At 57.0% G+C, this 12,515-nt stretch overlaps 1 protein-coding gene across 6 annotated transcripts in view; it reads right to left on the reverse strand.

Annotated features, from left to right (window-relative positions):
• Window positions 1-12,515, reverse strand: part of ACSF3 (acyl-CoA synthetase family member 3) — a 70,434-nt gene that overhangs the window by 12,257 nt on the left and 45,662 nt on the right. For 2 of the 6 annotated variants that reach the window (XM_074582681.1, XM_074582678.1), the window contains exon 8: window positions 708-1,026. The exons of 3 other annotated variants lie outside the window; for them this stretch is intronic. In XM_074582681.1, the coding sequence (XP_074438782.1) occupies window positions 791-1,026 (236 nt within the window). In that variant the 3' untranslated portion in view covers window positions 708-790. Of the gene's footprint in view, window positions 1-707; window positions 1,027-1,063; window positions 3,104-12,515 lie in introns of those variants that run through there. One more of the 6 variants, XM_074582680.1, reaches the window with a different exon arrangement.

The raw sequence follows: 12,515 nt of genomic DNA on the forward strand, positions 1-12,515 counted from the left end.
CGACGTGCGAGCTTCAGCCGCGGGGCTGCGAGCCCAAAACCGGCACGCCAAGACGACACGGGAGCAAGGCGGCGCCACGCCATGCCGGCTCCCACATTGTCACACGGCCTCTCCCGGCTTCTGGGAGGTTTTTCACCAGCCCCACGTTGTTGCTACACCTATTCCTTCGTGTTTAAAGCTCCCCAGAAGAGACGTGGCGGGTGTTTCCCAAGCGGCTCGCCGTGCCTCCCCAGCAGATGGGACCGGAGGACAAACCCAAGCCACGCAGACCACCAACGCCACGAACAGAGCATCCGACCGAGCGGATTTTGCTGTTGGCAGCTGCAATATGGAAGATTCGCTCAGGACCTTGCTGGGCAGGATGGAAGCCGGGCAGATCCAGCGCTGGTGATGCTTGGCACGGCAGCATTCGTGCACGTCAGGAGTGGGGACAAGCATCAGGAAAGGGATGGCAGTGCCCGGGGCTCCTCCTGCGGTGTCGGGGGAGAAAGCCTCAGCCCTGCTTTGTGGCTGTTATCAAACCCAGTCCAGCTTGAGGACACGGCGCTTGAAGGACGGGTGTAGCTGGGACACTCCTGGCTCTGTCTCCCCAGGGCATCCCACAGCAGAAGGGTCTGCGAACGTCCCTGCCGCTCCTGTTCGCCACTCCACGGCGCTTTTGCAGCCCAATCGCCGCCCAGCAGAAAATACCGAGGCACAGCAAAACATCCCTTTGAAAGGGAATCTTGTTTTATTAAGAAGAAAAAAAAAGTGGGTTACTTTTACCCTCCTGCCACGGTGGCTAACGCTCTCATGGGGAGCTCCAGAGTCTTGACCAGATGCTGCAAAACATCCCCCCGTGTGGGGCACAGCCCTCGCCCCTGGGAAACGGTGCTCTCGGGGATGGCTGGGCTCCCTTCGCCCGCCCCACGATACCAGCTAAGCGATTTGCTCCTGGTGGAAAGTGCTTGCTGACCCAGCAGGCTGGAGCCGCTCCTTTAACAGTTTCCTGGCTGCTGGAGACGCTTTTCCAGGTTTCAGAAGTGCCTGCGGAAAAACGTGAAGGTGAGGAGCCCCGGGAGGCAAGCCGGGTCTCCAGGGCCGGAGCGGAGCAGGGGATGCTGGTGGGCTCTTCCCTGCCAGCAGCAGAATGTGGTTTGAGCACTTTCTAATATTAACTAGACGTTTTGCTGTTAACGAATCATTCCAGATTTTGCAAATTAAGTCTTTAGAATGCAGAGCCCAGCCTAGTGCTCCTCAGAGAGCTGGGACGGAGAGTGGGGATGTCTCACAGCCAGTTTTCCAGGAGACACTGACCGGCAGGGACGCAGAAGAGACCCGTATGGCTGCTCCTTTGGGGACGGTCCCCCCGTGCTGCCCCTGGACAAGGCAGGATGGCAGGGGACAGCCAGCAGACCTCCCTCAGACCCCCACAGTGTGTCCTGGAGGGTCTCCATTGATGGCCCAGCCCGGATGGTCCCCGAGAAAGCATTCTGACGGGTCACACTCCTGTGCCACAGCACGGACCTGTGCCCCCAGCCTGGCTCAGGACCAGGAGGGGCTGGGGCTGCACCACCCCCATAACCACCAGGGAAAAGCAGGAGCGGCCGCTCCCGCTGCGCCGAGAGGAAAAACAACCCCACGCCAGCCCCGTTCCCTCTGACAGGCATCCGCTGTCGGGGGGGTCGGGGGGAGCGGGGTGCTGCTCCCCACCCAAACCGGAGCCCGGGCTCCCCCTGCTCCCAGCTCCGTGCCGCCGGCTGCAGCGCGCTCCTGGCCCAGGAGCTCCCGATGCTCCGCTCCTGCCAGGCTCGACACCTGCTCTTTAGGGAGCCTTTAAGCTTTTTTTTTTTTTTTCTTCTTTTTTTTTTTTTTGTTCCCCCAAACTCCAGGAGGAATCCCCTGCTATCAGCTGCTCTCCTGGCACTACGATCCTTCATTTCCAGAGATAAGAGACAGAGCGAGACGCTCGCTCTCCTGCGTTCCCCCGCGCTGCCTGGACCTGGAGAATTGCTGCTCTCGCCAAAGGAGCGTGATGGGGGCACCGGCAGGCTCCCAGCTGGCAGACCCCCGGGAAGCTTGCAGGGAGGCAGTCGGAATAATCAGTCTTTGCCCTTCTCCAGTGCCTTTCAGCCGAGGATCTCAAAGCACGCTGATCCGGAGGCTAATTAGGCAGAAACGGGAACAGCTGGCAGGACAGCGGCGGGATGCGAAGCGGCCTCGCTGGCTGCTCGCACCGCAGAGCAGTGGGCTGAAGGTTGTGCATCCATCTCTGCTCTACCCTGGGATTAACTCTTACTTGCCTCCCGTCTCCCTAAAATCGTTGTTGATGCTCTGGGTCCATCCCAGACGGATGCAGAGCTCGCCCTCTGGCAGCCGCAGGTTGGTGATTAAGACGATGACTTATTTTCCAGGCAGGATTGGTCCAACGCTCTGGGCAGGGGGTGGAGAACCCGAGCCCTGATCCTCGTACTCTCACTGGTTTGGGGAGCAGAGCAAAAACTGGGGGCTCTGATCCCTTTTGCCTGAGCAGGGCTTTGCGGGAGCGAGCCTCAGTTCCCCGGGCAGGTTTCACCACCCACAGCTGAACGGGGGCTCGCAGCGGCCCAGCCGAGGCTCGTGATGGCCACCCTGCCCACTCAAAGGCGGCTGTGGGGCCGAAGCTGGCAGGCGGGTCCTCCTGCCTTCAGGCACAGCTTTCCTGGAGAAGCTGAGCAGGATCAGGTTCCTGCCTGTGGATTAGGAGGTCCATCCTGGGGACCACAGAAATGCTCCTCCCCACTCCGAACACCGACCTTTCGGCTTTGGGAGCGTCCTGCAGCAACAAGCTCCACGTGCTCATCACCCATCACACTTCTTTCAGGGATTCCAAGTTTCCCTGCTCTTTCCAGAGCAGCTCCGTGTCTCAGTGGTCTCCCAAATCCATGGAAATGATTTTTTTTTTTTTTTTTTGTAGGCAACGCAGACACAGCAGGGCTGGGAAGCTGGAGAGCGTGGCGTGGCAGTGACACTCCTGCAGCCGCTCTGCCCGTCTTCCCATCCCTCCTGGCACAAGCTCCCCGCGCTGCTCCCGTCCCCAGGCCCAGCGCTCAAACAAATGGTCTCTTCCCACTGCCGCAGGTTCCTGTGCTTGAGAAAAACCACGGGAGGAGACAGGGCGGGTGGACAAACAGTTAGAAGGCGAGCGCTAAAGGCCATCGACAGGAATTAGATACTCTGTCCTCTCTGTGACCAAGTGCCCACCTTGATGGGCAGAGGGCAGGGAGGCTGTGGGATACGTCTCCGTTACAGACATAAACCTTTCCCTCCCCCCACGCAATGAAAACCGCATCAATAGATCCCCCATCTGCTCACATACATCACACACTTCACTCCAGTTTATTAGCTGGAATAAATCATAAATATTTCATTATACATCAACGACGCTCGACTCCGGGAAGGCGCAATCCATCACCTCGACACTCCTTGCGACCTGCCGCCGTGCAATAAGCTTTCCAGTCTATTAAACAAGATTGATACAGTGTGCTAGGATGGACTAGGGGAATTTATTTGCGGAGCACTGGGAGAGGGAGGGCACCGAATGCGTGGTGCATGGGCAAACGGGAGCTGCTCCCATTAGCCCCTTGGACCAGGCAGCCCAACCAGAAATCCCCGGAGCAGCGAGAGGCAGGGAGCCCTCCCCCGCGCGCGGGGCGAGGTAAGAAGATGCTGCGGCAAAGCAGGGACCGGGCCTGAACCCCGGAGCGCCCAGGTCTGGATGCAGGACCCCAGGGCTCCCGCTCCAGGCTGGACCGCACGGATGGGTGGGCAGAGCTCCGTCAGAAAGCTCCCCCCTCTGCCCTGCTCAGCTCCCCCACGCTCGCGGGCACAGAGAGGAGAGCCCAGCGCTGCTGCGGCTGCACGAGAGCCGTAGCTGCTTTTCCAGGACGCTGCTCAGGTCCCTCGGTGCTATGAGAGCTGCCTGTGCCCAGAAATACCTACTGCGGTGCCAGGATTTGGCCACTCTTTGTAGCTCCAGGCTCATTTTAACGCCACACCTTCTCCTTTCCTTCTGCACATCGTGAGAGCGACCGCGTTCTCCAGCTCAGCAGAGGCCAGCAGCAAACAGAGGGGACCTTCCCAGGGCACAGCGCAACCACAGCGCGGCTCCTTGCCCTCCTCCGCCACCCCGTCCTGTCGCGTGGGGCACTGCCCCCCACGCTTCACCCTTTACTAAATTATTGCTATTGCACGTGAACTGTCACTATCTCCCCTCCATCAGAGGGGCAAAGATCAAGTGAGGACGACGCAGAGCAGCTCTGAGCCCAGGCTCGGTCCTCTCAGCCCCTCGGCTGCCGCTCTTTCCATGCCGGAGTTGAGGGAAAGCCCAGCACCGGCCTGGAAAAAACGTGTTTCCTCCAACAGGGACCTTGCAGACGGCTGCAGGTCAGTCCCCAGCTCAGGAACCCGATCTCATGCACCCGAGAGAGACCTCGTCCCTCCAAGCCACATCTCCCCGTAGGAGCAACAGCGGCATTGCTGCTAGTAACTCTCTGGCTGAGTATTGGGTGTTACCAACCACTGAATCACAGAATGGTAGGGGTCGGAAGGGCCCTCTGGAGATCATCTTGCCCAACCCCCTGCCAGAGCAGGGTCACCCACAGCAGGTGGCACAGGAACGCGTCCAGGCAGGTTTGGGATGTCTCCAGAGACGGAGGCTCCCCCACCTCTCTGGGCAGCCTGTGCCAGGGCTCTGCCACCCTCACAGCAAAGAAGTTCCTCCTCGTGTTGAGATGGAACTTCCTATGCTCCAGTTTGTGCCCGTTACCTCTTGTCCTGTCGCTGGGTACCACTGAGAAGAGCCTGGCCCCATCCTCCTGACACCCCCCCTGTCAGTATTTATAAGCATTGATAAGGTCCCCCCTCAGTCTTCTTTTTTCCAGACTGAAGAGACCCAAATCCCTCAGCCTCTCCTCATCAGAGAGGTGTTCCAGTCCCCTCAGCATCTTGGTAGCCCTTTGCTGCACCCTCTCCAGCAGGTCCCTGTCCTTCTGGAACCGGGGAGCCCAGAACTGCACCCAGTGCTCCAGATGTGGCCTCCCCAGGGCAGAGCAGAGGGGGTTGATGACCCCCCTCCACCTGCTGGCCACGCTCTTCTTCATGCCCCCCAGGATGCCTGGCGGATGCTCAGCAAGATGCCCACCTGGCACCACGGTGAATCCGGAGCCTCTCTCCGCGGCACGCCGCGCTGCTGGGATTGATTCCGCCTGGCTCCTGCAGGGTTCTGACACAGCCTCGGCAACGATGATGTATGTGTACAGATCTATTTAATGAAATGCTAAATGATAGGCTAAATAACAGAAGCAACTTTAGCTTGATTTATTGCGTGGAAACGAATAATGTTTGTCGCTGCTGTCAGCCATCTTGGCTAAGAACAGAGGTTACGAGCGCAAATTGTAGCTAATTAACAGTAATTAGCACTCCTGAAATTCTGGCTTGCGGCTCCTTCACAGAGGCCTGTTGTGTGTCCCCCCTCGCACAGGTCACCCGCCCGGGCTGCCGAAGGCTCATCACCTCTCCCCGTCACCCCCCATCCACCCCGGGCGCTTCAGCACACCCCGTCTCTGAAACCAGGCTGCTTTCCCGGGGCTTGCTCCGTTCCTCCTCTGCTCCCCGGCTGCTGCCTCGCGTCCCCGACCGCTTCCGCTGGAAAAAGCAGCAGGAAAACCCTGGGCTCCTCCCAGCATCCAAGTTAACCAGAGCCAACCCCTGATCCTGTCCCTTCGACAGGTTCTTGGATCCTCTTCTGAGGGACGAGGGGACCCCAGACAGTTCCTGTTAATCCTGCCCCAGGGCGTAACGCTGAACTCTTGGAACTTCGGCTTTTGTGCATCTTTTCCCTCCTGCGCGGACCCACGGTGGCGAGACCTGGCCGGGCTCCCACAGAGCGGCTTGCTGCCGCCTCCGGAGCCCGGCACAGCAGTGGAACGGCTCTTTGGGGCTACCCAAGCCCATCTACTCTCACCTGGCCGCTTGGACCCGCAAAACCCCTTCCCTGGGCTCGCAAAAGGCGGCGACCAAAACCAAATGGGCAGAGGCACGGGGCTGCTCCGAGGCACCGCTCCCGTTGCGGTGTACCGAGGGTTCGGTGCGCGCCGCAACCATTAATAAAGCATCAAAGGCTCCTGAGGGGGAAAAAAGAGTTTGAAACTTCTTCAAAAAACACATGCATATTAATGACGCACCAATTATTCATGAGGAAACCGTCTCCCCTCGCCAGCAACTTCCAGGGCTCCTGTTTGCTCGGGTGCAGTGCAAAAACCTTTCCCAGTGACCCAGCCCTGCCCGCTGGCACCAGCTCTCTGCCGGGAGAAGTGCCGGCACCGCGTTTCTCCCCCCAGCAGCTCTCCTGGCACCGGCATCCCCGGCACAGCGCCTCAACGCGCTCGCTGGCAGCGGCCCCACCTGTCTGCTACCCGTCCCACTGCCAAAACCCTCCAGCGGAGCCAGGGAGCAGAAGAAGGGAGGAGAGCGGCTCAGCCGCTGCAGCACAGAGATATCTACCTGCGGTCGCGAACAGGCAGGTCAGCTCCGACAGGAGCCGGCTGCTCTCCTTGCAGGTCCCATCAAGACGGTGTCAGGGAGCCTGGCGAGCCCCGGCGCTGATGCTCTGCAGGGGGGTGATGGGCTTCCATGCAAAACCCAGCCCAGAGCCTCCTCAAGGTCCACAGCCCCCTTCCAGGGGGACACAGGGTTGCCCGGGGGCCCAGCGACCCCTAGAAGGGGGCTGTGAACCAGGCTTCAACCCCCTGGAAGGGCAGAGCCCTTCACCCTCTGGTCAGAGGGAGAAGCTGCCCCGAGGGCTCTGGATGAGCATCACCGAGCTCAGCCCAGCACAGGGAATTTTGCCGTTGCCTTCACTAGAAAACCGCCCGGCAGCGGTGGGAGCATCCAAAGACACCAATATAACGCGGATGATGCCGGTTGCTCCCGTGCCTCCCCCCCAAACAATATCTGAGAATAATAGGTGGCTGTCACGCTTTGCGGGCCACCGGCCACTGAGGCAGAGCGAGATTTCGATGCTGTTACAGATTTCTACCTGCGTGAAATCTGGAGGTAATTTAATGGCTCACGAGAAAGGAAATAAATCTATTAGAACGGAATCGCTGTTTGTTTACGTGTCTTGCCATGAACATCACCAGGAGCAGCAGCAGCAGCAGGTGTATGTGCAAGCACCATTTATTTACATAATAAAATTGCCAAGTAGATTTGTAGCTCAGGGGCATCCTTGCCTCTCCGTGCGCGTGCCTAACTCCCATTAGCACTAATGGCAGGCGCTGTGTGCTCAGCAAGCGGGGAACAGACCCTCCCACTGCCCTAACGGCTGGTGCTAGGGGATGGAGGGAGGCAGACATCTCAATGTGCCGGTTCCTCTCCTCCGACTCGCTCAGGGGACGGGAATTGCATCGCGGCTTCAAGCTGCTTTGCAGCCCTCCCCATCCGCGAGAGCTGTGGGGTCTGCTGCGAGCTGCCTGCTCCCGGGAGAGAGGGGGTTAAGCAACAGATTCCCCACTCGCAAAACTTCTCCAGAGACCCCTGGAGCATCCAGCAGTAGGAAAAGAGAAAAGCAGAGAAAAAAAAAAAAGAAAAAAAAAAAAAAAACACCCCAGTCTGGAATGAATTCCTGTCATGCTCTGCAACGGGGAAGTTTGTTTGTATTCCACAGGCAGCAGCGCTGAGCCTGCTGTCAGAGCCACGCTGGGAGAAAGGGCAAAACCCTGCCGAGATGAAAGAATGTGAAGCACTGGTAGAGCCTCCCCTGGCATTTACACCTGGGGGGAAAAGAGAAAAAAAAAAAAAAAAAAAAAAAAATCACTCAAGGGCGTCTGGCAAAGAGCTGTGCTAATAAGGCACTCCTCCCCACGCTCTGTGGCTGCGCCGGCGGAGCGGGAGACGGAGCGGTGCAGGGAACGCTGGCAGCAGCTCCAGGAACCCCGGAGGTGAAAGCTGCAGATAAGACAAGTCTGATTTTAACCCAGGAATTCTGAGCTGCACCCTCCCCGGCTCCGCTCCCTGCTAGGGGAGAGGGGAGCGGAGGACTTGCTGCTGGACCGACCGGGAGTGCAGCTACCCCCGGCTCAGCTGATAAATCAGTGACACCTTCCTCCAAAAGCCATATTTTTACAGGCTCTCAGGCAGCAGGGTGAGAAGCCGGGGTGATGCTCGCTGGCCCCGTGCTGTACCCTCATGGCTTCCCTGCATGTCCTGTGTCCTCCACCATCCTGAAGCCTGTTTGGTGCAAATCCCCCCCGGTCCGTGCTCTGCTCTACGACCCTGACCCGGCCGCTGCGAGTGGGCTCATCCCACCGCACAGACCTGCCTCTGCTCTCAAGAGGACTTTTCTCCTGGGGCACCTTGCTGGCTCAGAGGGCTCCGCCGAGCACCGGGGAGAAGGCACGGCGGGGGTAGATGAACCTCTTGTGACACTCAGGCCTGCTGCACCATGCCTTCCCGCAGGATTCCCCCCAAGGGTGCATCTTCTGGTCACTCTGGTTTTAAAGAACTGCCGTTCCAGAGAGAAAAAAAGCACGGAAAACTACACTACAGGAAAGATGTAGATTGTTTTCGGTCCAATTTGCATGAAAATAGGCTATAACCCCAGCCATGGGACTGCACCAGTGAAGTTGTGGTGGACGTATGAGGTGGGCTCTTGGTTGTGGACCGAAGTCTGGAGCCTTGGGTTCTGCAAACAAGTCAAGGCTGAGGTATCGCCCACAGGAGGAGCACTTCTGATGCCTGCTCCTCACGCCCACGCTGATGGGGACGGGCGGGAGATGGGCACAGAACATACGCGCATCTGGTGGCTTCTTTTCTTTGTCAAGCATGTCCAGAGGAGAGCTACCAGGCTGGTGAGGGGTCTGGAGACCAGGTCGTATGAGGAGAGGCTGAGGGAGCTGGGCATGTTTAGCTTGGAGAAGAGGAGGCTGAGGGGAGACCTCATTGCCCTCTACAACTACCTGAAAGGAGGGTGCAGAGAGGGGGGTGTTGGCCTCTTCTCCCAGGTGAGTAATGACAGGACCAGAGGAAATGGTGTGAAGCTGCGGCAGGGGAGGTTTAGATTAGATACGAGGAAGAATTACTTTACTGAAAGAGTGGTCAGGCACTGGAACAGCCTGCCCAGGGAGGTGGTCGAGTCACCATTCCTAGAGGTGTTTAAGAAACGTCTAGATGTGGCACTTCAGGGCATGCTCTGAAAGGCAGAGATTGTAGGTTGTTGGGGTTTTTTATTGTGGTTTGTTTTTTTTTTTTGTGTGTGTGTGTGTATGGTTGGACTCGATGATCTCAGAGGTCCTTTCCAACCATGAAGATTCTATGATTCTATGATTAACTGCGAAGCTCACCCCATCCTCAGCACCATTTCATGTTCCTTCACAGACATAGAGGATTCTAGGTGAACACGAAGGGCTGGATACAGCTGGCAGTGGCGCTGGCAGCTCTCTAAAACCCACAGATGAAGGGATCTGGCAGATTCAGCTTCATCTAGAGACATATCTGAAAAAAAGCATCATCCACGACATCCCCCCAAACCCTCTCCCACCCCCTGCAAGACGGGTTTCCCAGCACGCCCAAATGGCCAGCAGGCTTTGGCTAGCAAACACAAAAGCCCGTCTCCGTACTATTGTTTCAGGGCCTTGGGAATTGCTGCATATGGTCCCTGCTCCAGCCTTGGCTTGGGTTGGCATCAGCCCACCTTACATGACATATGCCAGCAAAGTCCTGGGCACCGGCTTTCAACCAGGAGAGGACAGGACCAAATGGATTAACACAAAATCAGCCCTTTGGCAGAGTCTGGCAGCACCCTGGGTCCTGCCTGCCCTTGGCCGTACTTCATTTCTGGGTACGCTCCGCACATGTAGCTCAGCGTGACCAGGAGCCTCTCCAACCCTTCAGCGCGTGGCAGACCTGAAGGACAAGCAGCAGATGAAGCCTCCCCAGCCTGGGGACACCGCACACCCCGCTCCAAGGGCGCCACGCTCCTCTAACGGAAAACAGCAGATAAAGCAGCCGAACCTTTGAACATTTCTGCAAGCCAGGCAGCCACGACTTGGTAGGTTCACTCATCGTTAGCAGGAGCTCATGGGTGACTGATACGACACAAGTAGGCTGGGCGGAGGGAGCCCCCCACCACCACCCCCCGCTGCCTACAGCCAGAATTACTGCAGATGGGTTTGCCCAGAGGACAAGCCAGAAAAGAAAATGGGTAAGTAAAAATGAAAAACGTTTCTTTTCACATTAGCATTTAAATATTTATAGAAATCCCTGCAGACAACAAGATGAAAAAGAAAACTCCAAGACTAATAAATAAGTAAATGCTCCGAGGTGTGGCAGCCCAGCTGAACGCCGCTGCCACTCAGCTGGCGAAACTTTGAAGAGCGGGGCAACCCTGTGTGCACAGCTCAAAATAATAATTGTAATAATGAAAAAAAAAAAAAAAATTAGGCTAAACCCCTCTGCTTTGGCTTCCGCCCTCTGCGGAACAGCTGAGGGATCAATTACACCTTAGCTAAAGAGAGCACTACCTCTTCTCTCCAGTGCAGTGACCTGTCCCGGGCTCTGCTGAGATGCATTATTAAATAAAGCAGAGATAACGATGGGAGGCCGTTGACTAAGAGAGGCAGCGGTGGGATATGAGGAAAGATATCTGCCTTAAATTGTTTGCTTAAATATACAGAAGCCTGTACTTTTGCTTACAGCGCAATACCATTAGTCGTAAGTAAATACGTTCTCAATTGTCTCGAGCGAAGCCCGGAGGGATGACTCTTGTTGAAAGTAAAGAACCTGGAGCGATCGCATCCTCGCTGTCTGTCCCAGCGCCTCTCGAAGCCAGAGACGCTCAGCTCTTCTTCAAGCGCTACTAGCAGCTCGAACTACAAACGCCCAGCAAAAACCCCACCACTTAACGGCGCTTGGTCTTGGATCGCGCCTGCTAAAAGCGATCCCTCGCTTTCCTGCGCTGTGAAGGAAGGAAATCAGGCCACTGGCTTCCCGGCTCGTCCTACGAGCTGTAATCAATTTGTGCAATTCCCCAACCCTGCTCCACTTACGGCGGTGCTGGGTTATGTAAATCAAACGCCAAAAACTGTTCAGCGAGCTAAACAGACGGTGTGGGCACCAGCAGAGTGCCTCGAGCAACGGCAAACCCGGCAAACGAGGAGGAAGGGAAAGCTGAGGACACGAAGTAAGGCAGAAAAAATGATAGATGGCCAAAGGTGGAAGGAAGGTCTAGCTTCAACAAATTTCCTCTTGAGCTGGGCATCTCTGGTGACAGGCAGGTGTCAGGACTGAGGATAACCCCCATCACCACCTAAGCTTGAAGAACAGGCGTCCCCACGGCCAGTGAAGCAGCCTTTCCCACCTGTGTGCTGCTTTAGGGGAAGATCCCGGTGCAAGGTGCAGCACAAGGAAGCCCATCAGGACACGAGGAGTGTGTGCGGCAGCTGGGAAATGGGCCCACAGGACCGTCAAACGCAAAACCCGCAGCGCAACTGCTTGAGCATCCCTGCGGAGCAGCTCCGGCTCTCTGCCCCAGCCTCCTCCAGCCTCTACAAGGTGAAGCTCCTACAAAACCTCTGGGTGGGCAAACTAGCAGGTTAACTCCTGCCAGGTTGTTGCCAGAGCAAAACCTCCATCCCAAGAGCTCCCCACGGTAGCTTGGACAGGACGAGGCCAGGCAGGAGCAGGCTTGGCTTGGCAAGGAACTGAAGAGCGAAGCACAAACAGTCTGTACGTAGATCACAACTCTCGTTCGGAGCAGCGAGCTGCCAGTCTGGCCTCTGCAAAGCTGAATGCTGTTTCAGTGATCATAGAATCACAGAATGGTTCAGGTTGGAAGGGACCTTAAAGATCATCTCGTTCCGACCCCCTGCCCTGGGCAGGGACATCTTCCACCAGGCCAGGCTGCTCCAAGCCCCGTCCAACCTGGCCTTGAACCCCTCCAGGGATGGGGCAGCCACAGCTTCCCTGGGCAACCTGTTCCAGTGCCTCACCACCCTTACTGTAAAGAATTTCTTCCTGATATCCAGTCTAAATCTCCCCTCCTTCAGTTTGAGGCCATTACCCCATGTGCTATCATCACATTTCCTGATAAAGAGTGCCTCCCCATCCTTCCTGTAGCCCCCTTCAGGTACTGGAAGGGGTTATAAGGTCTCCTCGGAGCCTTCTCTTCTCCAGGCTGAACAACCCCAACTCCCTCAGCCTGTCACTTCAACATTCAGTCTTAATCGTTACCTTTCCTACCCTGATGGTCTCCACCTCAGCACGGTAAATCCACCCCCCCCAGCCACTGCTGTAGACAACCCTCTGCAGCGTTTATCGCTCCTGCTGAAGAGGCTTTCCAAAGCCCCCATGGTCACGGGGCAATCAGTGACACTAAACACACAACGAACACCAAGTCTTCACAGCACCCGAACCATGAGCGTGGACCAGTGAAAATGCCCCGGGGCCGTGTTCCAGCTGTACGCAAGACAATACCTGCTTTGACAGTGCCTGCGATGGGA

The sequence above is a fragment of the Larus michahellis genome, chromosome 4, assembly GCF_964199755.1.
Source record: "Larus michahellis chromosome 4, bLarMic1.1, whole genome shotgun sequence".
NCBI classification, from domain to species: Eukaryota; Metazoa; Chordata; class Aves; order Charadriiformes; family Laridae; genus Larus; species Larus michahellis.